Here is a 27,357-nt window from a genome sequence, read left to right as displayed (position 1 = left end):
CTGCTCAATCTATTCTCTTCTATCGATAATCTTTTTTAATTGCTGGAGCCTACCAGCTTTTTTGAGCTTGAGACTAGATATTGGATCGGTCAAGGTTTATCTCACAAATAAAGTATAGTTTTAAATAAATATATTTCCTTTTTTTAAGTTTAAAATATGTTACTTCTTTGCAGCTAGATATAAAGTATTGTTTATTAATGTTTGTATATTTATTTTTATTAGGCAGGTAAAGCTAGACTTTCAAAATGTAAACTTGTTTCACTGATTATGTATTCTGCAGCAACCACTACTTTGTTTAGACATACCCTAAATTGTTTTAGTTTAAGAGAAAGTAGGGTAGCATACAGCACCTGCTATAGTGTCTAACCCCTACTGCCCTTTAAACCTTTAAACCCAATGTCATGAGGAGACCTAGCATAAATTGTTTATTTGTATACACATACTGTACATAATATAAAAATATAATACAACCAAAAAATCTAAAATTAATATACCGGTAATAACATGAAGTGTGTATGTGAATATTTTCCATGAACAACTACCTTAACTCGAGATGCAGAACCTGGCACTCGCAGTATTCCCTCTGTCTCTAATCCAGTTTCCTCCAGTCTCTGTAATAACTAAAGAAGGCAGACATGTTAAATGTGTACATACATATTTACAATTACAAAATTGTAAAGTTAACAAAAATGCATACATTTTAAACACCAGCTACCCTATATCAAGAAGGGGCAACAGAACTATGAATTCCATACACTGACAGATGCATAGAATTAATCATCTAGCCATTCTTTTTCTCATTTGTTATACAAACAAATATCAGATGGGATTTTTTTGGCTCCATTTACAGGATGGTTAAAGCCAGAACAGTTTAGTCTGCCCAGTAGCTGTCCCAAGCTTCAGATCTATATTTAAACAATCAATGAATCAATTGGCAGTAAGCAGATTACCTCCAAATACACAATCTAATATGGCTTGCTTTAAATTTCAAAGAATACTGTAATACATATTTTACATTTTTATTAAAAAGCATTAATATTCTTTTTTTTGCAAAATGAGGCAGATATTTTTTGAAATTACTAATGAGATAACTCTGATTATGTCTGTTCTTTGTATACTTACTTTTTGAAAAATCAGGGGGACTTTAGTACCAGGCACTTTCTTTTGATCATTTTCCAATAAAGTTGTCAAAGGAACACCAAAAAGACCATTGTCTAAGGAAAGACAGATCACAATCATTAAAGTACTACCATGACCACAACACAACACAACAAACATCTGGTCTAAAGCAAATACCGTACCTCTCCCTTTAACTCGCAAAACTCGACTTCTTTTTAATTCAATCCCCAAAGCATCGAAAAAAGCTGTTAATTCAATAAGTGAAAGATAGCGAATTTTCTTCATGTCTTCAAGAGACAAATCTTCTACTTCAGTTAGCCCAAACCTGCTTTTCCAAACAATGAATTTCTGAAATATAATGCAAAAATATGCATTTTAACCGGAAAGAATGGCAATAAATTCTAATGTATGCGCAGAAAGTTTTACTGACACCTGCAGCTACACTGAGGAGATTTCCCATCACTTCCTCTTCTAGTGACAATGTTGCCACCAAAATAGGATTTGGGAAAAACAGAACAGCAATAAAAAACATTGAGGAGGTGGATCACCAGTCTGCTTGGTTCTTGTTTAGAAACTGATTACATTGGAGAACAATTTTGAACACATTTTTTCTTGACTTAAATTTTTAAGCATTTTTTACACTAAAATAGGTATTCTGATTTTGAAAGTGCAGTAAGATTTATTCTATCACTTCAGGCTTTTTCTCTACCGCTTATATTAATGCTATTACTGTAGCGTGGATTTGTATAGGCTATTCATTTACACGCAAGACAATGTGGTCAGAGGTTGTGCGTTGCTCTACGTAGTGAATAAGCAAAATTTTTTTTTCTACTTACACACAGATTTTCTTTCTTTCAGATCATGTCTGGCTGGCTCTGCTGTTTCTCGTCAAATGGCGAAAATCAGCACATTTGTAGAGCAAGCCTTTTTGGCATATTTCAAACTTAAACTTGGTAATCAAGATAAGTCTTGGGCCCCTCAAAAGGTGTGCAAACAGTTTGTCAAGGGTTAACGGATGTGGACAAAGGGAACACGTGATAAGATGCCAAACCTATGGTTTGGTGAGATCATTTCAGTGACTGGTACTTTTGTATGGTGAAAACTTCAGGATATAACAAGAAAAATAAATGTAACATAGAGTATCCTAGTCTAACATCAGCTATACACCCAGTGTCTCATTCAGATGAAATTCCAGCGCCGGTTTTCGTTACACTACCCTCTCTTGAAAAACATGATTATGGTGATGAACTAGGTGACAACAATGATGAAGAGTTTGACATTGAAGAGGACTCAGTTCATAAGGGATTTGATCAGCATGAGTTGAGTGATTTGGCACGTGATTTGGGACTGAAGAAAGCTTCAGAACTCCTAGCATCAAGACTGCGTGAGAAAAACGTACTTAAAAAAAGGAACAAAGGTATTGTACTTTTGAACCAGAGAAATTGCATTTCTGGACTACTCCAGAACTGACAGTTGCTTTGTGTGTTGCCATAACATACCTGGTTTAATGGAGGAATTGGGAATTCCAATCTGTAACTCAACGGAATGGCGACTATTTAATGATAGCTCAAAGCGGAGCTTAAAGTGTGTCCTCCTTCACAATGACAATATATTTGGGTCAGACCCAATTGGCCATTCAGTTTCTCTTCTTCAGTGAAGAATATGCACACATAAAGAGAGTCATTGAGTTGTTTCAATATCACCAACACAATTGGGTCATCTGTGTTGACCTTAAAATGGCATGCTTCCTTCCTGGTCAGCAACGCGGATACACAAAGTATCCCTGTTATCTGTGCATGTGGGACAGCAGAGCTCATGAGAGGCATTGGGTGGAAAGGAATTGGCCTCCAAGATCTGCCCAAAACCAGGTGATCCAAACATTCTACATGAACCACGTGTTGATAGAAAGAATATTATGTTCCTGCCTCTGCACATGAAACTGGGTCTGATGAAGCAGTTCGTTAAAGCTTTGCCAACTGAAAGAGACTGTTTCAAGTACCTCATTTTGGCATTTCCTAGCCTGTCATTTGAAAAAATAAAGGCCAGTGTGTTTGGTCCACATATTCGGCAGCTCATCAAAGATGAACATTTCATCAGGACAATGTCATTAGTTGAAAAGAATTCTTGGTTATCATTCAAAGCCATTGTCAAGGACTTTCTTGGAAACACATGAGCAAATAATTACACAGAACTTGTCCAGAAACTCTTGGGGAGCTACAAAATGCTTGGTTGCAATATGAGCATCAAGGTGCATTTTTTGCATAGCCATCTTTCTAACTTCCCGGAAAACCTGCAGTGCAGTCAGTGATGAGCATGGTGAACGTTTCCGCCAAGATTTGAAGGTCATGGAAGGATGGTGTTAGGGTAGATGGGATGTACATATGATGGCTGAGTATTGTTGGAGCATCCGACGGGATTGTCCTAACACTGAACACTCCAGGAAAAGCTATAGGCGTAAATTTTTACCTTAACCACTTACCATATTAATTTTCAAATGTTTTACTGTAAAACAATGTCATAGAGTAACAATAAATCCTTTGTATGAACAAAGAAATTTAAATAAACAGTACATTCAAGTTAATATTTCATTATTTTTTCATTGTATGTAAAATTTGTATGTTTTTTGAAAAAATGGAGGGTACACTGTATCGTAAAAACTGGATGTAATAGCAAAAAAAACTGGGGTCATTTCTGTATTCACCACCCAAAAATTAGTAAAAAAAACAAGTGTAAGATCTAACTCCTCAAATGTGTTCCCCAGTGTTATGATTGAGTGCTCATAGCCTTGCCTCTGTTCTACTTTTGGAATAAGCTTAGAGTAGACATGCACAGCTCTTGCAGTCTTTACAAGTGATGCTCTCAATTTTTAGTTACGTAATAGTTGGACAAGGATTTGATTATAGGGTATCCCAAGGTGATAATAGGTGATTCCAATTAATTCTATAATGAGCTCTTCTGATAGCAAGAGGTGATCATAGCTTGCCCTGGACGTACAGTATCTGCCTATTTTGGCCAGTCATAGATTTGGTTGTCCTTGGATATACAGCAGGTTTTGCAATTAGTAGCCTTAAGGATTTGTACAGCTGTGCTACAGGACTAGAAATACAAACAATGCTGATTACTTTTCGCATTAAATTTTATTACATTGCAGCTGACGTCAGTAGTAATTTCATGCAGCCAAATGTTATGATAACTTGATTTTAAAAAAAACTATTCTTAGCTAATGCTTAAAAAACAAACAATATGCTTTTTGGCATTAGATACTCTGTTCATTTAACAAGGTCTATTGAGGCAGTCTAGCTACAGCAAGAGAAAAAGAGTGAGAGCACAAATCAAGTAGGTCAGATATCAGTAACAAATCACTTAACTTTAACTATTGCTATGTTCAATAGTAACCTTTATTTTTAGAATGCCCATAGAGTTGGAAATATAAGTCACATGGCTGAAAATAATTATTATCATTATAGTAAATCAAAAAGGTGATATAGCTTGGTGAACTGACTCATTTTCTCGCTGAAGGAGAGCTCAAGGTGAGTGCAATACGTTCAATGTAAACACAATGCAGCTGATTCACGAGAGAAATTTAGGCTGTTCACTTACCAAGGTGAATTACCACCTTCAAGGTATAGTCACATAGCTTAGTGAGTGTGGTAAAAGCTAATTTTGCAAGAAATACCCAATCACATGCAAGGAAATCTAAAAAAGAAAACATTTCTTTTGAACATAATTGGAAAGTTAAAGTCAGCAGAGCTCCATCTCATTTACTAAGCTAATTGAACTATTCCTAAATATATAAGGGGATAATTCACATTGCAATGTGAACAGCCTATATTGCTTTAGTGAATCAGCCCCAATATATAATAAACTGAAAATAAATACAGCTTTATGAGTATAATCACCTTCTCTGACACCATGCATTTTGCTAGTCCTGGGTAGCCACTTCTGTCATGGTGAATCTAATCAGCAAACTTTTATTAGTAGAAACAGTATGTGAAGGGGGAATCGTGGGGGGATTGAATAACCTCTTTACAGAGACTTTGCAGTCAGGCTTCTTTAAATCCATACACTATCGGAAAACCGTACACTATTTATTTATTACCCTCTTAGAACTTACAGGTAAAACACAGTCATCTTTTTTAATTCTGTGGTTCTTCTGCTTCCCCTTTTCTTTATCCTCAATAACAATGGTCTCTGAAAAGGAGACTTCAAAAGATAGCTCTTCTGCTACCGACGGACTGACTTTTTCTAAAGCACAGTTGTTAGCTGAAATAAGACAAACAATATATACTGCTTGTTATTTCCAAATAATAACATATGTCCATCTCAATTATTTGTGAAACAAAACACAGCACTAGTGGTAAAAAACAAAAATAGTTTCAAGCTTTTGTTATTTGCGTCTAGTTATATTGATAAAATGTCTAATATTTATGATGATGTCAATAAAAAAACTCTTTAGTAGATAGGTGAAAAGAGAAAAGAAGGCCTACATGCACATTTTTTGTTTAGGAACCCTGGAATAAAAGACATCAGCCTGCATCAACATGCTTATGATTGTGGCAGAGGGTTTAGCATTTTCAAATAATGAGCCTGATTTATTAAAGCTCTCCAGGGCGGGAGAGGATACACTTTCATCAGTGAAGCTGGGTGATCTAGCAAACCATGAATGAACCTGGTCAAGGATTCAAAAATTTTGCTAGCAAATGACATTGAAGAAATCCATTCCAGGTTTGCTGGATCCCCCAGCTTCACTGATGAAAGTGTATCCTCTCCTGCCTGTGTGAGCTTTATTAAATAAGGCCCAATAAGTCTATAAGAAGGCAAAACCTCAGTAAACTCTGAATGATCTCAGCCACAGTAGGGTAACAATAAACATAGCAGACAACTATGGGACCTAGGATTAGAAGGGATTGCTGGGGCAATTCAGGCATAGAAAATCAGAAAACACATATCCATCATAATATAATTAGGAAAATGCAGAGGTTGACACTGCAAAATATGCAAACCAAGAATACTGTTTTATACAACTGGAAATATGTAGGAATTTTCTTTGATTTAGCTTTTATACTGCATTGCTTTTTTTACTGATAGGTTATATTGTAATAAACTGAGCAGTAATATATAATACATTTTCTAACATATGTTTTGGCTTTTGATTTCTTTGATCTGATTTATTATTGAAGGTTCAGTCAAATCTGACTTACATGTTACTGGTTTCCAGATGGGTTTCTTTACAGGTATTTGGACCCCGTTTGATGGAATAGGAGACACTGGTATGGGTTCAAATGTTGGCTGAAATAAAGAAAGAAAAAAATGCTGTTTATTAGAAAAAATAATACAACTGATTTTGAGGGCACCAACAAAATAGACATAAAAAATAAATATACTTTTTACATTTTTAAAAACTGAATAACTTCACATTAAATTTACACATTTATATGAAGTTAGTTTTATCTACGTGATGAGTCTCAGTCTGCCAGCAATAAAAAAAGTGACTGACAGAAGTATTTTTGCTCCTCTTGGTGAAAACACTGCTCATGTATTTGCCAGCCAGAAGGCCCATATACAGCTAGAGTATGAATGCATCTGCATTTGAAACAAAGGTTTCTATTTAAAAATGTTTTCAACCAAGATTCACCCAACCTTTAGCCAAAATTGAAACATTTTGTCACTTTCAACTTTTACTCATGATCCATACATTTTCTTATTGAATCCAGTGTAAAAGGAGTGTGAAGTTTGGGGAAATATTTTGTAAATCTTTGGTGAAAACATTTGTAAATGACCCTACTATGAACTGAACGGCCCAATACATTTAAGCAATAAGAAAAATACAATTTAGTTTTATTAGTTATACATCAAAATTAAACATGTCCACTTTCTCCTGAAAAATTCCCTACCCCCATCCTGGAAGCAGTGATAAGATGATAATAATAAACATTTTATCATGAGCAAAAAATTCCTAGTGTTATATTTCTTTATAGCCATTTAACACCTGTGGTGAACCACAGTGTTCTCAACCACAGTCCCAATCACTTCTATTCAAGTGAATGGGAGCAGTTGGTAATCATTTTGTATAGGGTGAAACGTGGCACTGTTCCTAGAAAGCAACAAGTTACTTTTGGCTGCACTGTTGCTTTTGTAAGAAAAGCACCATGGCCCACCTATTGTGTCCTGGTGATTATGGTAATGGCAAATACAAAATGTTGAGTTGTCATAAAAAAATGAATAGAGGGCAAAGTCTGGGCTTTAGATATATGTTAGATATCAACCATAATAAATTCACCAAGTACTAGCAGTGGAGTACTCCAGGATACACTGAACGTTTTTCCAGGGAATGCCAGGTTGTGTTATGTATTAAGGTTTTCATTTATAGAATGTCACTGACATTCTTTCAGCTGTGAAAATAAAATTAAAGTAATGGCCCTCCTCACATTTCAGAAGTGCTTGCTTTTCTTTCAAGCACACCAGTGGAGGAAGAAACATTTTACGCTTGTGTCCCATTCATTGAACTTCCTTTGCTTTATCAAGGTTTCCTGTTACATTTCCAAATATTTTTTCTTATGGAATTCCTGACCTTTTCTAAAGCGGCTGAGTGCCCTTTCTTACAAACTACTGCTACATACACTAGGTATAGAGAAGACTTTTCCTGCCTATAGTATTTCTGGGTGTATACATATCAGGAGAGAGAAGGGGGGGGGTCTTTATTATTCCTCCTCAATATTCTTTGCTCTAAAATCTGGTAATAAAACAGTCTTGTATCCTAAAAAAAAACTGTCTTTTTTAGCTTAAGGCACAGAAAATTTACAAGAGGTCTCTTAACTGGCATTCTGGAATCACTATCATCTGACACAGTGGATGTCATGAAGCTGAAAAGGGGCCATCATTCTTTTTTAGGCTGTTACAATTCATTAGCCATTTTTTTTCTCGTTTCAGTTCTGAATGACAGGGTAGATAGCTGTTTAATTATCATCACAAACTGGACCAGTCCTAAAAAAAAGCTGCTACAATGTGAAATAAAAAAATGGCAAAACGGTGAATAATATGCTCTTCAGATTTAGTGAAGTCAGTGTAAAACCTACATGAAACATGACATCCAAATGTAACAACGAAATGTTCATATAGCACATTGATGCAGTTGATTCTTCTCTTCCTTTTTATTTAAATACATAAATAAATACACCCCGAAATTAGCTGGTTATAGGAGAACCCCAAACAGGTACACAAACAGAAGTAATAACATAACAGCATGTATAGGTGAAATTCTCTTCTTGCATTTTCACTCAAAGACAATACTGCTGTGGTTTGTTCTTTTTGAAAAGGGCAGTCTACCAAGAAGTGATATTTTAGATACAGTTGAAGTCTGGTGGCCTGTGTAAGCCCCTAACTAATGTTTACACGTACACATGTGCAATGGTCCTGAAGGGCACAGGGCTGATATCAGATAATCTGGCATGTGTACAGTGCATGTAGTCTGTCGTCTGAACGACGGTCCTGGCGGATCCACGGACGATGAACAATCGTAATGCAAGTGAAGGGGAGAGAGCACAGCAGAGTGAAGCTCCATTGTTCTCCCCCTTCCCTTCTACATAGAGCAGAACAGTGCTGTATGTACAGTGCTCGTTCATGCATTGTGCAGTCGTTTGTCATTGGAAAGGATCACAAAAGATCCTTTCCAACAACAAATATTGCATGTGTGTACCTAGCCATAAAATACATAAAAATCCAACATGGAGAATGAGACCCTCCTAGACTGGCACAGCAGGTGTGCAGATCAGGGAACTCAAGCACAGATAATGAAGTGCCCAAGGGAGAAACTCTCTGATTATTCAACTCTTCAGCATCTACCAAAAACTGATAAATGGACCTTTTAACAATACCAATTAACAATACATAAAAGTAGACAGCTGCTGATTCCCACAAGAACTTCCGAAGAAAGCCCACAGTACTAGAGTTTTAGAAACGATACAATCTGTGGCTTACTGGAGGAGGTTGTGGCTACACTGCAATGATATTTTACTAATGGTGTGATTGTTAACAAATATGAGGGGACCACACCTAACATGTCACTGTTTTCATATTGTAATCTTAAAATAAAATTCATGTTTAGTAGTCAACCTTCGGATTATACTTACTGTCGATTCATTAATACCAAAAATCTCCCGCACATCTCTCACTGAATGCTTGTTCTTTTTTCTCAAGGTCTGAGTGTAAGTCTTATATCTTTTTTGTACTGCAGCTGCTTGAGTCCTTGTCAGTGTGGACAACAAAGCCTGGCCATCATGTTCCTGAGTGCCAGAGATAAGAGTAGAGAGGCCCACTTCTTGTAACCATTCTGCTTCCAGCTCCCCATCTGCAAAACATCATTATATAACAATTAACTGGAAAGCATGTACAGAGATGGATTGTCTTTGGAACGATCCAGAATTGTTTTAGATGGCTGGAAGACTTTTGCTACAGCAATGTTACTAAACAGATGGCTAAAAATCCTCACAGTTTACACAATATACACAAAATACTCAGTAAGAACAAAAACCTCACAAATGTTATCACTAACAGAGAATGTTTAAATATGCAAAAATTTGGCACAATTTTTTTACTACAAATTTGTCATGTCATGTCAGTGGTATCAGTTTGACATGGGTTTTAGATACTTTTGAGGTCATTTAAAATCTATTGATAGGTACAATTAACCGACACGTGATCTTGCTCTACCTGCTTCAAGCATTTCTATAGAATTGTATCAGGATAAAAAAGCTGCCTAAATCAACCTTAAGCGCATCTATCTCTCATTGAAATAAGGTAAACTTCAAGTTACAGTTTGCATTTCCTTAAGCTAAATAGTAATGAGTTACAGAGTTTATAGCAACTGTTTATTGTTTCCTAAAAATATATGGATTGAAGTGAAGTAACCTGTGGAAACCAGTCAGTCTCTTAATCTGAGGATCTGACTACAGTAAAACGAAATGTGAATGCTTGGTATAGGTATTCTGCATATTGTTTGCATTGTTTTTTTTATTCTGAAGTGTTTAAACTGTACTGTAAATCTCTGGCTTTGTAATAATAATTACAAATATTATTATAATTGCATCTATTCCATATATAGTTGCATAAATAAATAAATATAAATAAATATATATATATATATATATATATATTCATAGTTTGCATGTATACCTGGAAGTTATATTCTTTAAATATTCGTAAATGGTAGTTCTACTGGCTATTTGTCAATCCTCCTTATCACTTACCATCCACAGGTTTTACTTCCATTACCAGGCTTTCATCAAGCACATCTTCACTGCTCTCTTTAATATTTTTAAGTTCACACCAGAAATCTTCCATTGATGAGTTGTCCATGGACGTTTCAGAGATGGAACGGTTGAACACTGGACTGTGCAAGGATTCATTCGAAAGCATCCTGGTGATTCTCTTGGAGTGACTTTTCCTAAAAAAATAACAAAAGATGAATCATTAAAACATCATACAAATGTACATATGAGAGTCTTTGAGTGAACAGAAAACCTCTTGCAGCCCAATCGCTAATATATGAAAAACAAAGCCAGCATTGTTACTCATTATCTAACAAATGGTTAGAAACATGATTTACAATTTTCTAGGGCAGAAAATTTTTGTAGAACAAATTTTTTATTTAAACTAAATATACGTAAATATTTCCTTACATATTATTGAGACAATGTCAGAGACACAATGAACTAGCTATAATTCCAATTGATAAATTGTATGCATTAATCATTCCTGCATTTGTTTCACCCACACATACACATTCATAGAATTGAAAGAATAAAGTGATCATGTTGCTTAACTGATTACATTAGAACTGCTGGCCTTCATGATTAACTCCAGGAAGATAGAAAAGCAATCCAAAGGTGCGTACACACTTCCAATTTTTATCGTTCCAATCGAACGACGAACGATCGATTGGGCAAAAAATCGTTCGTAAAAAAGTAACCAACGACGCCGACGAACGAGGAAAGTCGCTGGAAACGAACGACCGGACCGGCGGATCGGATTGGACGACGATCGTTGAACATCGTTCGTGTGTACGGTCGTTCGTTGATCGTCCATGTTCAGAGCATGCGTGATGAACGAACGTCCGTTCACTTTCCTGTCGTGCACATAGTTCCTCTATCGCTTAAACGATCGTATCTATTGTGTGTACAATATCTATGAACGATCGTGTCGTTACCTCTATGTGCAGGATCGGTGCTATACGATCGTTCGTATATATCGTGCAGGAACGTTCGTCGTTCGTTTTCCGACGATAATAATTGGAAGTGTGTACGTAGCTCAACACAGCTCTGTGTTCCTTACTAAACAATTAAACTTTTTTGTTAATGCAGCTAGTGTAAACCCCTGAATTTGTTGACAAGACACATGCTAATGGCATTATAAAGCTGAGTAAGCAGAAGAATGATCTCATCGGTTTATCTGTTGATCTTTTACTGTCTGGTCAGATGGCTGGGAGTGGGAACACCACTGTAATATTTTATGTGACCTTGCATTAAAATGCAAAGTCTGCTTATTACATCAGTTGACCCCCACCCCTAAATTGATGATAACCGTGCAAAAAAAACCTGTGCGATAAATAGATAATAATACCGTACAGCTGGCTTTTGCAGATTTTATTGTTTAATTTTACAACTATCACGTATAAAATATAAACTTGAATTTTAGTCCAAGATCTCCTTTACTGCTGAACAGGATTACAAATCATTTGCAGGTACAATGAATAACATATACAGAATAATCTGTGTATTTAACTGTTTTCCCGGAGTTCCTCCAGTTTCCATTGTTCTTTTAAAAATGACCACCACAAAGCTAAAACAAAACTCAGGCAAAAACTTTGTTGTGTGCAGAAGGATTAGGACAAATTACTAGGATTTCCTTTTATTTCCTTTGAGGTCAGCAGGTAAGAGGATCTCTCTAACATGGACATGCTCAACAAAATGGCTTGTAAGAAAAAATAAAGCAGGGAAGGGATAGGACCTGTGTCTTCAATGCTGTTTAGGACCATGGTCAAGGAGATCTCTCTTTATTTGAAAAACATGGAAATGCACCCAATGGGATAAAGATCTGACAGATCTGACAGAAATTCCTCCAAAGTTTAAAATAGTTAGTTTTAGTTGGAGTCACCTTTTTAGGAGACAAACACTTTCTATATTCTTTGCAATGTGCTTTATTAGTCAGTAATTCTTCATCTTTTACATGTTTGTGTTGGTGGGAAAATGGTACTTTAAGGTGACCCACAACTAATAATAAAATTTGGACATGTAGTGAAAAATTGCAACTGGTGAATGAAAGTTTTGAAATGATTGGTTGTTAGAAAAATAGAGTAAGATGTTAATGAAAACTCTCATACATGATGCCAACAATAACATCAGGTAGCAGAAGGGCCATGGCCAATGGATTTGGCTTTGTGTGTGCACTCTACTTTGGAAAACATACCAATTCTAATTGAGTTATTCTCCCAATATATTGAATCATCTTATGTTTCTTGTATTTGTGAGATACATCAATGGTGAAATTCTATTCATTTGTGCTTCCTTGTTATCCTAAAATGTCAGTATGAACCTGTCATCCTTTCAGATCTAGGTTTTCTTTAATTATTCATATTCATACATCACTGTCTGTTTTTTATCCCAGTCCCAATAGCTTTAGCACCAACTGGATGCTGAAAATATTATTAGTTCACTGGTCTGATAACCTTTTAGTAAATTACCCCATTAGTATGACATACACCAATGTACATTCATTAATTATGTTAAATTTTTACCTTTTAGTTGTGTCTGTAGACTAAGTAGGAAACAGTACATCAGTTATAATGATACCAACCCCCAGATAATGCCTTTTGTGCAATTTAATTAAATTGGAGCAGTTATTTTAGTATGATGCATCACTCTGTTAATTTTCTGCACACACTGTAGGGATGTTAATGCCATCAATAATAGTATTTATCATAGCTTTATTTTTTTTTTATGTGCTTTTAAAATGTAGAGGATGGAGAATAAAACACAGACATCATAATATGCACAGAAAGTAGAAGACAAGGTAGTGTTTGCTTCACAATATAAAAGGAAACCTATAAATGCATTTTCACTGAGCACAAATTTTTAAATATTATTGCTATATTTTTCTGTGTGCTTTTATAATACAAAATATAAAGATTTGCTAATGTGCCACATGAAAGAGCTCTATATTTCCTCGTAGCCGTTTAACCTCCCTGCTTAATTACTATTGATTTAGTAGGCCTGGTTTACTAAAGGTGTTTAAACTTTTCACTTACAGAGGTGGATTATCACCTTGAAGGAATAATGCACTTAGCTTAGTGAATCTATTAATAAAATCACTTTGCAAAGAATACCCAATCATGCACAAAAAAGGTCTTTTCCTTGCAGATGACTGAATAGTTGAAGTCAGCAAGGGCTCATCTCATTTACTAAGCTAACTAAAATATCCCTTGTAAGGGGATAATTCATTTTCCTATGTGAACAGCCTATATTTATTTAGTAAATGAATTTAAATGGTATTTCAAGTAATCAACACCTATAGATTTTCTGTGAAGAAGCTATAGGACAAGAACAACCACTGTGTAGTGAAAGAAGCAGAATCTTCAGATGTAAGCAAACAGGTTCATTAATTACTTTTTTTTCATCATACCTTTTACATTGATATGTATGCCTCAAAATTTCTAAAAAAGTATATTAAAACATTTTATGAGCCTGTGTATTCTGAAAATGTTTTTAAAAAATAAACTATCATTTTAGACATACTAAAATATATAAAAATCTGTTTAGATAAAGCATTGAAAACAAAACATATTATCTTACATTAGGTATAGAACTTTCACAGACATGAAGGTGAAACTTTATATGTCCAAGATCAGTAGTCCCCAATCTTTCTGACATTTCCAATGGCCCAGTATATGTACAGCTTACACTACTCTGCTATTCTCAGCAGCTCAGCCTCCTGTCAGGTGGCAGAGCTGTGAATGGCAGAGAAGTGTAAGCCTTACATACATTGCTCTTTCATTCTTAGCAGTTCCTGTGTAAGCAGTGTAAGGAGAGCCGCCCGCGCTCCCGCTGGTTGCGCTGCTGCTGTCACAGTGTCACTAGTTTTAGAGCGGTGTAAGCAGGGCGGCTGGAGCTACCGCTGTGATGTGATGGCAACTCAGCAATACAATTTTAGTGGTAGTTAGCCACAAGAGTCCCCCACTTGCACCCGCATTTTAATATACCTACAGCTCCCCTTTCAGGAGAAATTAGGGTTCAAAGAACATAAAGGCATTTATATGTGACAGGGCACCTTGGTATGATAGGAGTGATAACGTTTTCGTGGGGGGGGAGTAGCCATAGGAGTCCCCCACTTATCTTACATTTTCCTTTTCTCTACTGTTAAAGAGAAATTGGGGTTCAAAGAAGGTAAGTTGCCAGATTTTTTTTTTATTGACAAATGCAGTGGCATATATCACGGATCTGTGCAAGTAAAGGTGTCATTTTTTTTTCATTTTCACTTTAGATCCACTTTAATGAGAAAAGATCCCTGATTCTTTTTAGGATTAATTAGGAAATTAAGTTTAATATCAGCTCTCAGTGTCCCCTGTGTACCCTGAAAATTTCATGTTTCTAGAACAATTAGTGTAGGAGATATGAGGGTTTATATATTGGGATAATGACAGCAGCATGGACACAGACATAGCTCTCATGCTGCTGCTCTACAAGGGGGGGGGGATTATTACAAAGTGCAAGGTGGGTGGTGAGCCAAAAAGCTGCTCTCCGAGGTACATAGAGCAAGACGACTCTCGACTCTCGGGAAGCTCACACTAAAGCCTGATCTCAAAAAGATGAGAGAGATGTGCACACAGACAGTAGTACGCATTCCGAAAATAGGATTTTCTCATAGGACTCTGGAGCTTTTGCCTCCTGTCATTTGCGCCCCCCCCCCCCCCAACTCACCTGCCACAGACCCGCACTAGTCCATTGTATGGGAGTTGGGGACCACTGTCCTAGAGAACAGCACAACAACCAGAACTGGGAACATCTGTAAGTCTACAAATATTATTCATGTGCATGGAGGGGTTTCTACTGACCTCCTCTACTTCAGAATATAGACTGAGATGAGCAGGTATCACATTTTCTTCCCATGAGCTAGGAATAATGTACTGAGGCTACCTGCTCTCATCTGCAAAGGCATGAACCAATGTACTGACAGCTCATAGAGGTTTATGGGGCATAAGGGGCAGTTTTGCATTCAGCCAGCCAATATGTACTAAGCTGCCAAACTGGTCTGCAACCTGCACATCAGTGTTCTGAGATCTAAATTATATGTAGAGTGGTAAAATTGCAAAAGGGGGTATATCTACAAATTTTTTCGTAAGATTTACATTACTCCTTGATATGTTAAGTGCTTGGCATATACATAGTAATAGAGACAGACAGAAAAATAGATAGATACTACAGACTGACAGATAGATAAATACTATTTCAGCTATGCTGAATCCATAACAGCAATATCAATTTCTGCATCACTGATCCTGTATACAGATCAGTATACAAATCTAAGTATACAGATCAGTAAAGACAGAAGTACTGATCTGAATACTTGTTCTATTTCAGTATGAAAGCCATGGGTTTTAGATTACTGCAAGGGAACTGGTACTTTCAGAAAAAGGGGTCAATAAAGGCAGCCTTTACATCTGTTCAGTACAGATTACACATAGGGACAAATGAGGCAGTAAAGAGAGAACAGTGAAGGACCATTTTTGTAGTGAATCATAACACTGGCATTGTAAAAGTGTGAAGGATTTTTAAAGAAAAAAAAGTAATGACAGAAAAAAAATAAATAAATAAATGTTGCTTGGCTGACATGCTGACCATGTTGCATCAATAATTTGATTTAGTGACCTATAACAAGTAAATTGATCAGAATATCGGAACATTGCAATGACTTTTCCGGTCCAAATACTTTTCTGAACAAACCCAATTGGTTAGCAAGACAGCCAGGAGCCCTTGTATTTGACTTTGAAACTGTAAAGATTTCTAACAAACACAACACTTAATTTAAATTTAATATATAGAGATGACATTTTTGTAAAACAATTTATTTTGTAAGCCACATATGTATTTATAAAACTAGAAAATTGCTGCATTAATTTGAAAATGCCTTAGGCCATTGTATCAGGCATAACCCATGCCTGGATAATCAAATCTGCATAGAGGAACAAGCTCTGCAGCTCATTTCCTTATCCACTTACTTATTTCCTTGCATAATCAACCAGGAATGCAACCTCCAGAGCTTTTAAATACTAGGTAGAGCTGTTTAAAACATCTGCTTCCCATTAAATTTGTGTTAGCATTGCGGAACATTGGTGGAACATACAAAAATATGAAAACGTTGATGTTTTGTAAAAAGCTATAAAGGCACAGAGACATTTCAGCAATACATAAAGCAATGCCGGTAGCTAATACTGATGAATAGCAGTCACAATTCATATAGGAAACTGCCTGACAATAAGGTGCCATCCCCATGAGGGACAACAGTGGGTGGTCTTGAACTAAAAGTGACTGCAGATTGAGTCTTTTTTTATGCACTGGGACCACTTTACGCATTTTATTTCTCTTGTCTGTGCTCAAGACAAATAAAGAACATACAGAAACCATTGTTCCCTGCAATGTGTGTTTTATTATTTAATATCTGTTGGAAAGTTTGCAAACGAAGGAATGAGGATTTTCAGATGCTTCTAAGTCACTAAATGCTTTGACAGCAGAAACAATTCTGGAGCACATAATACTTCATTTGACCAAATCAAGTTCTCTAAATTTGAAAGAAACACATTTAGTTCTGTACTTTACTATATACTTTGAAAACACTTACGTACATGAGTTTAAGCTGAATTGTACCTTGGATTGTTTTTCTTTATTTTAAAGAAGGAGACAGGGCTTGGATTACATTGGATCAATGCCACTGTCCAGATGCCTTTTCTCGGTCAGTAACAACCTGGGTACTGCTGTATGCTGTTCTTTCTGGGTTCTCCCTCAAATTTTTATAGAACAACCACAAGGTCACAAGTGACAACATTGTACATTGTGTAAGTAAATCAACCCCCAATTATTTAAAAAAATTGTATTCTGTGCCATAATCAGGGCTGTATTTCTCACAAGGCCTAGGGTGCTATGGTCACTAGGTATGGCATTTATACTGTTTTGTAGCTGAAATTATATCATTATTTATATAAAAGTGCTTAGAATGGGGCTGTTCTGCCCACAACCATCATGGTTCCCACCAATGGCTTTCCACTATCATTCCCTGAAAGCATTAGCAGTAAAGCTGCGTACACACGGCAAATTTTTCTCGCCCGATCATCGGTATCGGCCAATTATCGGGCGAAAATCTGCCGTGTGTACAGTCGGTCGTCGTCCATCGTCCGACGACCGTCCTGGCGGATCCATGGACGATGGACGACGACCGATCCTAATGAAAGGGAAGGGGAGAGCGCGCAGCAGGGTGCCGCTCCGTCGCTCTCCCCCTCCCCTCTCCATAGAGCATGAACGGTGCTGTATGTACAGCATCGTTCATGCATCGTGCAGTCTTTTCTCGTTGGAAAGGATCGTGAAAGATCCTTTCCAACGAGAAAAATTGCAGGTGTGTATGCAGCTTTAGTTACTGATGAAGATAAGGCCTGAAGTCAGCTTCACATGAAAAGTATGGACCCATAATGAGAACAAAATTACTTATCAATGGCCTGATAATTATCCTCTATCAGACAGTAGTTTCTGGTAAAACATGACTTACATGTTTGTTTACTTAGAGTAATTAAAGCAATTTACAAAAACATTTAAACATTTGAGGAATGTTAGTTTTTTTCAAGATAACTAAGATAAACAACTGTACAACATGTATTATGTAAATGTATTCAGATACTTAATATAATACTTCTGGTACAGTATGGGTGCCATTTATAATGCAAAAAATGAAAAAAAAAGTAGTATGGCTTTGTAATCAATATGCTAGGCTGTGGAAAAGGACATTTCTGCATTTAATGTAAATGTATACCTGAATCATGTCACAGTCAATAAAATTAACATACATGCATAAAATACAAACTCAAACTACCATTTATTGGTATTATTAGGCTAGACCTAGGAATGATATACTTGAAGTTATCATAAAATGGAAAATCTTTGATTTAATTTGGTTACTAGCTATCCCATAATTATGTTATACAGCTACAAAATTGTATTCATGTTAAATTAATCAATAACCTGATTTGAATAACCTGTTTTTATTACAGAAGAAAAGTAGACAGAATCTCTTTGGGTACAGCTATGGGTTCACCTTAGGCTGGGTTCACACTGAGGCTGAGTAATGTGTTTCTGAAAAAGCATGCATGTTGCCATTCATGTTTGGCACTTTGCTTTGCATTTCACACCAAAACATACAGAAAAATCCTGCATGCTGTGGCTTTGAAAGCACAATACTCAGTAACACCCAGATGTGTGTCATGGATTGCCATGTCTTGTGCTGCAGTATGCTGGTAAGGTGTGTTTTTGGTGCTATTGATAAAGGAAAGACAACTCAGTGCACAAATGCATGTGATGTGGGTAGCAATAATGCACATGTTTCGACACATAAACATATACTTTATTATATCATACAAGTATGAACAGCCAACCACTGGGCCTTTCACATGAGGACAGCGGAAGCACGGATGATTCAACTCAGTGACAACAACTGTTGGAGAGCACAGGAGGGTGCTAATCACTCGTCTATCCCCCTTCCCTCCCCATAGAACAGAATGATGCTGTGAGTGTATACTCAATAGTTCAGCTATCATTGTAAAGATTATTGCCAGCAACACTCATCTAGGAATTTAGGAACAAGAACCCTACGGTACCTGTTATACAATATTAGAGTTAGTTTGATTAATATAACATTATGGTAGGTGTCCTTTAAGAATAAAATGTCATCTGTAATAATGTGATCCTAAAGTTCTAAGGTACCTCAACTAAGCAGATCTATTGCTCTTTGGTTTTGTCTTCAAAGTAACATGACCACTAATCATCAAAGTTTGTTTATTGCAAATACAACCACACCTCTTATCTTCCGTGAATGTGAATTTATCACAGACACAATCATAATTCTAATTACGGTATTTAATTATTTATCAAAGGGTTTTGTAACCCTCCAGTCTAGCCAGTTACACATGTAATAATGTGAAATATTGACAGACGAACATTTTAAATCACTGCTGTATTTATATGATTTCAACAAGCTTTGAGATAGAATTCTAGAGTTCAGGTGTTATGGATTTCAAATGCATTCAAAACCGATCTGATTTATAAGCTTTCATCAGCTTGTACTTAAATATGCTGAATGTAAAGATTCAAAACTACAATGACATATTTGTACTATTAAGACGTTCAGCGGTGAGAGATTGGGTAACCTTGGTATGTGCAGGTACACTGTGATTATATGTGGTTACAGTCTTTGAAGTCAGTTTTTACTGGCTGCACAATGACATATGTAAAGGCCAACTTCAGACTAAATGTTTCTTTATTTAAAATAAAAACAATGCTCAGAAGGGTTACTCTCTGTGGCTACACTTTTCTATATTTTTTGGCAAGATTATCACATCCTGTCTGCCCAGGACCAGGGAATAAGTGGACACCAATACAAACCTAAGGAAGGTTTGGGCTCAAATTGGATGATTTATTTGTAAATTTAGGTAAATGCTCTGTATGCGGAGGTTTACAGAACTTTGTTTCTCTTTGTTTGCTCACAGAATAACAACTTGTTTGTCAGGATAAAGGTAAAAGTGATCCCCACCTACTACTACAAAAAAAGAAAAAAAAAAAAAGAAAACAATTTTGAACTTTAATGGCAGACCCAAGGGTTCTTCAACAACAATGCACCTTAGATATTACAAAACAAAGGGCTCTGTTTATAAAACAAATAATCTGACATTCCCTCAAACACTCCCTGGTGGGAATATTCCAGGTTCATACATTTCAATAGCAGTAAATGATTCCCACCAAGGATATGTCTAAGGGAATTCCCTATTTTATGAATAGAGCCCAATAGGTAGTAAGTGTTGGTTTTAAATGTTAAAGCGGTTAAAAATTTTCCTTTAAGATGACAAGGTAATAACTTTAAAATTACTAATATTATTATTATTATTATTAAACAGAGATATACAGACAATGACACAGGAGGAGAGGACTCTGCCCAGAAGAGCTTACACTATGCGCTGTGCAGTGATGTTCACTGGGCCTCACAAAGTGTGCAATATGCTAAAACACCTTGATGTTCCTTCTTATGCTTTGTGCTGCAGTAAGTTTTGTCAACACACTGCTAAATACAGTGCTGCCTTTTTATCTGTTTATTGTGCACGGCCTTATTCAGTGTAATGAATGGGTTCAGCAACAGGCAAAACAGGGAGTTACTAAAGCAGTTTTTTCAACTTTTTAACTCATGAAGAACCCTTGAAATGTCTTCTAAGTCTTGGGGAACCCATGTTAAAACCATAGGAGGCCAATAAATGAATAAATCTTACACTGGTGGTCAGTAGACATTGTCCCATTACAGTTATGGTCAGAATACCACCCTTATAGATAAAAATAAGCTAAAAAGAACATTTATTAATTAAATATTACCTAATTTTATTTCAAAAGAACATGTATTTTTTTGCTGACACTGTCAAGTGGCATTTGCCATAAACTAAAAGGTCACCATCAAATGAAAGGTTAACCAGCCAAATTTAAGGAACTCCTAGCTACATCTGGGGGAATTCTAGGACTCCAGGGAACGCTGATTCAGAATGCCTGCTTCATAGAATGATAGGGGTCAGGTTAAGTGCTTTTTTTCCACTGGCAAGTTCCTGAAAAGAAACTAACATTTGTGCTGTTTTTCATAAAGTTATGCTGTTTAGACTTCAATTGCTAGATTTGGCAGTGTGTGCAATTTACAAAACTAACAATCTAAACAATGTAATACGCCAGATTAAGACATACATAAAATACAGACAGTATATAAAAAGAGGAACTTTTAAAATGTGAGTTTCATAACTGACAAGCTGCCAAACCTGACAGGTAGTGATGAATAAAACTTAAAAAATGCCAACAATCAGGAAGAAAAGGAAAAACACAAAAGTGACACTTGGGTCATGTTCCAAGAATAGACCAGTTAGACAAGTTGCTAATGTATATATACTGTATATTTCTAACAATGAAAAAAGAGTCCTTTATCATGAAACAAAGTGTGTATTGAGAAGTTTCAGATAGCACGGAAGCATTGAATAAATAAATCAATGTTTCATACTGTTGTCTTATGAGAGAGGTTTGTAATATTGCTTATCCATGCCAAATAGAATGACTGCTTCTCTCAAAACGTAGCCTGGCAGACCCGGAACCTGGTCTTTCTTTGGAGTACATTAAACAAAAATGTTGTTTACCTTTGAAGCTACAAATCCAGGAATCAGAGGGGCTTTAGAGTTGCCATGTCCCAGGTATTTTCAAAAATAAAAAAAATCAAGATCAATAATAAGTTACTAAATACAATAATGACAACCTGTGCATTCTGTATATTATTCAAAATACATATATTACAGGACAGTACTTTCTATTGAAAATCTTCTGCAGATAGGACTTTTACCAATCAAAAAACCATCATAACCATGTAGCTCGACTAGAAGAACACTACAATAAACCAGCATAAACCATAACACCAATATCTAATGGAGGAACTACTACTAACAATATAACTAATAATAATGGTTGTTGTAATCCCTGAGTCTCTGTAAACAGCACCCAACAACTTCTTCTCAGAAATGTTCTGTCTGTTTTCAGGGTTCTTTTCATTTTGGCATTGGTGTTGGTTTTGTTATAACATCCACTATCATCCTTTATGTTTCACAGTATAAAAATACAATCAAATTTTGTTCTACAGGGTTTCAGCTGTAATGGTGTCTGACATCAATGCTTAGTTTTGGCAATAATTTTGTACCCCTACTGCTTGCCTGTACTGTCCATTGTCTATTGAATGTTTCTAGATTTGTTTCTCATGAATTCCGGAAGCTTTTGCATTTACTTCCATGTTGCTGGCTCAAGCTAAAGTGCCTACTGTATATATGACAAGCACCTAGCAGTGATTTTCTAATGGATCTAACAGATTTCCTGACTGAGGGTGCAAATAGTTTAGCTTCTTTTCTTTTTCAGAGAATAAATCACACCAATTTCAGTTACATGAATTGAATGTGCCTTCTTCTAAAGTAATGGAGTAGTTTCTTGTTCAGGTTACTGTTCAGAATGTTACCCTACCGGTGTCTAGATGAAGAATTCAGTAACTGACAATTCTTTAGCAGAAGGTTTGAATTTTGCACATTTTTCTTTAGGAACGTGTACGTATGCTTTACTTTCAAAGATTTTATTGTGTTTGAGGTCAAGCTTACATTCCATAGCTTATAAGATTTTTTCTTTATTGCTTTCCTGGCAAGTGATTTTGGAGATAGCAGGCTGTCATAATTGCATCTCCACTGTATGTTGTTGGTATATTTGCATAAAAAAGCATGCTTTAGCCATTTTCACATAAAGTGTGGTTCTTTTTCTTTCTTCTTTTCAATAACTGCATGTTTCCCTAGAATAGCTTGTGTTTTGCTACTGGTGTACCATATGCAATTGTCAGTTAGTAAGCTCTTTATTTGGGCTGGCATTAAAAGTAGTAATTAGTGTAATATATCTGTCTGACCATTATATATACTTTCTGCACTATAGATATTTTTAAAATGAGCTGTAAAATGAGCTGAGCTGTATCTGTACCTAAAACAATGTTTGGTACTTGTAGCGGGTCCCATTACCTACTCTAGAAAGATGGTATCAGTGGGTTTCTTCTCCTTTTACTGTTCAGTCACAGGCTGGGAGAGGGGCAAGACCTGTAGGTGATACTTAACTGCAGCAGAGAAAACAGGTATTCTGCCCTACTGGACAGAGATGTGTTCTGTACTAAATGGGATAGAACAATTGAAATTTATTCCAATTACTGCCCAATTTATGTCTCATCCCTTTACTTAATCAAATCCAAATATTAATATAGTTTAGTTTTCTATACTGATATTGAATCATATAGGTTACAATACAAATCCTTCAGCAGATGAAAGATTCGTTTCATTTCATGTATATAAGCATTTGCCTGGAGTTTAGCTTTAAGGTAAACATTTTGAAGACATATGGAGGTCACCATTGCTGCTCAAATGATACCTGAATGTCTGTACGACAACTAGCTAATGGCTAGGCTACCCATACTCACTATATTACTTTGAATGACCCAGAACAAATAGGCAGATATAATTATGATATATATATTTGTTAGTGACATGCAATAGCAGCTACTACATCTCTCTAAAGGAAATTTCACTTTTAATATAAACAGAGTTTTCTAGATTACTACTGAGCTGATATATTTCAGTATCATATAAGAGATCTTTAGCTTCTCAGTATAGCCTAATACCTACTTTCAATCCTGCTTTGGAGATATTTAATGGGTCATGCATCAATAACCATACACACCAAATCCTCATATGTTTCTATGGCTGGTTTGCACATCTGCACTTAATCTGCACATAAACTTGCACCTAGATCTGGTGCAAGGCTCAGCCATGTGTTGCAGCAGGCAGGTTCACACACCTTAGATTTCCATGAACATGACCAAAAATAAGATTAGCCTGGAGTATTACTGCTGATGTGCGGAGGAAAACATTACAGGATACCTTTAAAGGATAAGTGCACTTTAAGACAAAGTTCAGTTATCCTGTTTCCTCCCTTCCCTTGACCTAAACTAAGTCCACTACCCATTAACAGATGTCCCTTTCCGAGCAGGAAACAGCCCCATAGAAATCAATGGGCTATAATGCACTGAGTAGAGAAAACTTGCAGCCCTTGATGTAAACAAATAGTGGAACTGCAGCTGTTACATCTTGGCAAGCATGCATCTGTGGAGATGGGGGTTAGTTTAGGTCAGATTAGGGGGCAAATATAATAACTGCACTTTGTCTAAAGTGTAGCTGTTCTTCAATAGTGTATCCCAGTTTTGAACTAGTATCTCCTTTAAGCAGAAAAATGGAATACAAAAAAACAAAAAACATTTTTCTGTTATGTGTTTATTGTCCTAAAACATAAGAATGATTTATTTTTTAATGGACAATAAACTCAGAAAAACACAATTACCTGTTTGTAGGCTTTACATTGCTTGTCTAAGATTAGTGATTACAGTAGTTCCTGTGTGATAATGTGAAAGCAGCAATAGACAATGTGAACAACATACAACAAAAGAAAACTATTTTTCTAAAGTACGTACCTTTACATTTTCAATGGATCTTGAAATATTTAACTCAGTGAAAGAAAATGGTGAGTCTGGAGCTGCTAAAAATAGGTCCTTTTAATGGTGTCCTTTTGCCTTCCTGGTGATAAAATAGCCTAGGAGGAATTATCAGTGAAGAAATCCAAAGGAACTGATAAAGGGAGTGGAAGCTTTGCAGATGGGGGACTCTCAGTACACCAAAACAATGAAAATGTGAACAACTCTCTATGTAGAACAATACAAAACATGCTTTGTTACTATTTAAGGAGTTATAGGCTGTAGCACAAATGTTTGTAGTGTTTTCCTGTTTGTAGCAGAGCTAAGCCTTTCATCTGTTTAGTAAGCAACAGGATTAAACTCTAATTAAAAGCCCATTTTTGTTCCATCAACCTGAAGACAATCAGAAATAGACATCCATGTACCTTCTGTCCCAAAAGTAAAACAAAGGAGCTCATTAAAAAGTAAGCTGTAAGACATCCTAGTGTGCACTTGCTGGGGTCATTTCTGCAGAAAACCAGAAGCAATGCTGCACTGACAGCACACAGAGGAAGAATGATCTCTTTATGATAGTTTTTTTTTTTTTTTTTTGCTTCAGGGGAGTTTACATGGAAAGCATACAGCTCAGAAGTCATTTACAAAATTGCTTCACTCCAAAGCAAACTAACCTATTTTATGTTCTAAAACTCCACCAATCCAAATGATATGTGGGTTGAACCTGACTTGCATTATGATCACATGATTATGTGTTCTAGAAATGAAACATCAGACTGTGAATTAATTACAGCATTTACAAATAACACTTTGGGATTAAATATAGCATGGCATTTATCAATTAAATGTTAGGTATCTCATATTAAAATACCAGCACACACATTGTCTAGTTATAGGCTACTGGTAGTAAATGTTTCCATTAATGTAATATGCCACTAGAAGTAATGTGTAGCAGAAGGAATATATTAACCACTAGAAAACTAAAGATAAAGGAATCTCAAACAAACTTATTTGCACAATGTCACAATATTCTAAGTTGGGGTGGACCAGTAAAACAAGGAATGATCTATGGAAAAGAAGTAATCCTAGGAGAAAGATTTTCTTTTGACATTAAAGTCTGTGTGCTCTATAGGCTCCAGAAATGGGCATTTAGCCTTGTACCCAAGTTAATAAAATAGATCATATTTCCTTGTTAAATATGTGGAGAAAACATTCTGCGCAATATTAGGGCCCACAAGCCTGCAAGAACCTGTTGATCCTTGTCATGAAACATGAAAAACTGCGTAGTAGAGCAACGCCATTAATGCATGGTATGTGTGTTATAGTGTACTGTAAGGTAAATGTGTTCCCTGCTACTGTATGTGTACATTAGAGTGCTATTTTGAATTAATGCCACTGAAACGCATACAGTACCATTTGTTGATATGCGTTGCCGTAGAGCATAGTAAAAAGTGAATTTTACCATGCATTGCCACAACACAAATATCATGATGGTATTGAATATTTTCATTTAGCCTTACTGCATATTCAAAGAATACAAGTTTGCAGTTTCGGTTAAAAAAAAGGTTGCTTCAAAAGGTTTCTGCACAGGCATTCAAAGCCTTTAAAACCCTCCTGTCAAAAAACAAATCCTAACCACTATGAATAGGAAAGCTCAAACTTTTCTACATAGCACTGGAACTTGCCACTAAACATATTCTAATTATTATCTATCTGACTGGCAAATAGGAAGTTCTTCCTGTCAGTATGGCCCATGATTTCCTTGGGTTTGTATGTTAGGGGTTTGTATGGTTGCTGCAAGGATGTTTTTCAAATGTTTTGGCATAGAATGTTTTTTAAGCTAGCATGCTTTATTATATTTATAGACATTAGATAAGCCAGATTTAGATATATTTACACTATAACAAAATTAACACACTGACTATATTGTTGTATTCAGGATACACTCACTTATTAGCAGTATTTATAAGGAAACGTGATTACCGTGCATGCTGCTACATGGTTTTCATTAAAATAGGATCAAAAAGCTTAGAAAAATTACTCTGAACAATGATGGTCCTGTTATCTGTGTTTATAGTAAATATAACTAACAGTTTAAGGATCAGTTTGTTGTAAAATATAAATTTGATTGCTTAGCTGCTGTAGCCAAGCCTAAAAGCATGTGTCACTATCAAAGTTCTTTAGCTCATTCACTGTTACATCAGACCTTTCACTAAGAGATTAGAAAAGCTGCCTTTTAAATTAATTGGTTTTATAAATTTGACGTCTGGTTGGTGTTTTGATTCTCCTTTTTAAAGCATAACTAACCTCCTCCTCCATTGCCAGAGCCAACAGCTTCACCTGGTCCTCTTAAAGGTTCAGGTCTTTGGCCATCTTGATTGGCCAAGCTGGAGTGACATAAGTTCCACACGTGATAATGGGAGTTCATTCGTTCCCGGCAACCAGGTATCCCAAGACTGTACAATGTGCATGCACGGCTCAGTGTACATTCAACAGAAGATTGCAAACCTGCAGGTAAGTTTGTTTTATTGTTTATTAGCCTGTTCCTTCTGCAATAAATAGCTGCATGTTTGTAATTTTAGTTCTTTTACCGCTTTAATTCAATCTGAATTACTGACAAGAATAAAGCAGCAGCTCAGGTGACCGGATAATTGCTGCACAGCTTGTCACACAGTTCATTTCGTACTTGTATCAGATGTGTGACCGATACTACTGAAACCAAAAGATCAACTTTACATCCAAACAATTAGCATTCTTCACAAAGTACCGTATTTTTCGGACCATAAGACGCACTTTTTTTCCTCCTAAAGTGGGGGGAAAATCAGGGTGCGTCTTATGGTCCGAATGCAGAGGTACAGGGGCATATTTTTTTACTTACCTGTG

The 27,357-nt window shown here is 36.1% G+C and overlaps 1 protein-coding gene across 4 annotated transcripts in view; it reads right to left on the bottom strand.

The window, feature by feature from the left end:
- ARHGAP28 (Rho GTPase activating protein 28) overlaps positions 1–27,357 on the bottom strand; it is an 83,580-nt gene that overhangs the window by 14,901 nt on the left and 41,322 nt on the right. For 3 of the 4 annotated variants that reach the window (XM_072411410.1, XM_072411409.1, XM_072411408.1), the window contains exons 2-8: positions 10,365–10,561; positions 9,249–9,466; positions 6,321–6,408; positions 5,234–5,382; positions 1,302–1,467; positions 1,123–1,214; positions 543–620 (exon numbers count right to left, since the gene is read on the bottom strand). In XM_072411410.1, coding sequence (XP_072267511.1) covers positions 543–620; positions 1,123–1,214; positions 1,302–1,467; positions 5,234–5,382; positions 6,321–6,408; positions 9,249–9,466; positions 10,365–10,533 — 960 coding nt within the window. In that variant the 5' untranslated portion in view covers positions 10,534–10,561. Of the gene's footprint in view, positions 1–542; positions 621–1,122; positions 1,215–1,301; positions 1,468–5,233; positions 5,383–6,320; positions 6,409–9,248; positions 9,467–10,364; positions 10,562–24,480; positions 24,945–27,357 lie in introns of those variants that run through there. The other variant, XM_072411411.1, reaches the window with a different exon arrangement.

The sequence above is a fragment of the Pyxicephalus adspersus genome, chromosome 5 (genome assembly GCF_032062135.1).
Source record: "Pyxicephalus adspersus chromosome 5, UCB_Pads_2.0, whole genome shotgun sequence".
In the NCBI taxonomy this organism is placed as follows: Eukaryota; Metazoa; Chordata; class Amphibia; order Anura; family Pyxicephalidae; genus Pyxicephalus; species Pyxicephalus adspersus.
This window is presented reverse-complemented; position numbering and strand designations above follow the sequence as displayed.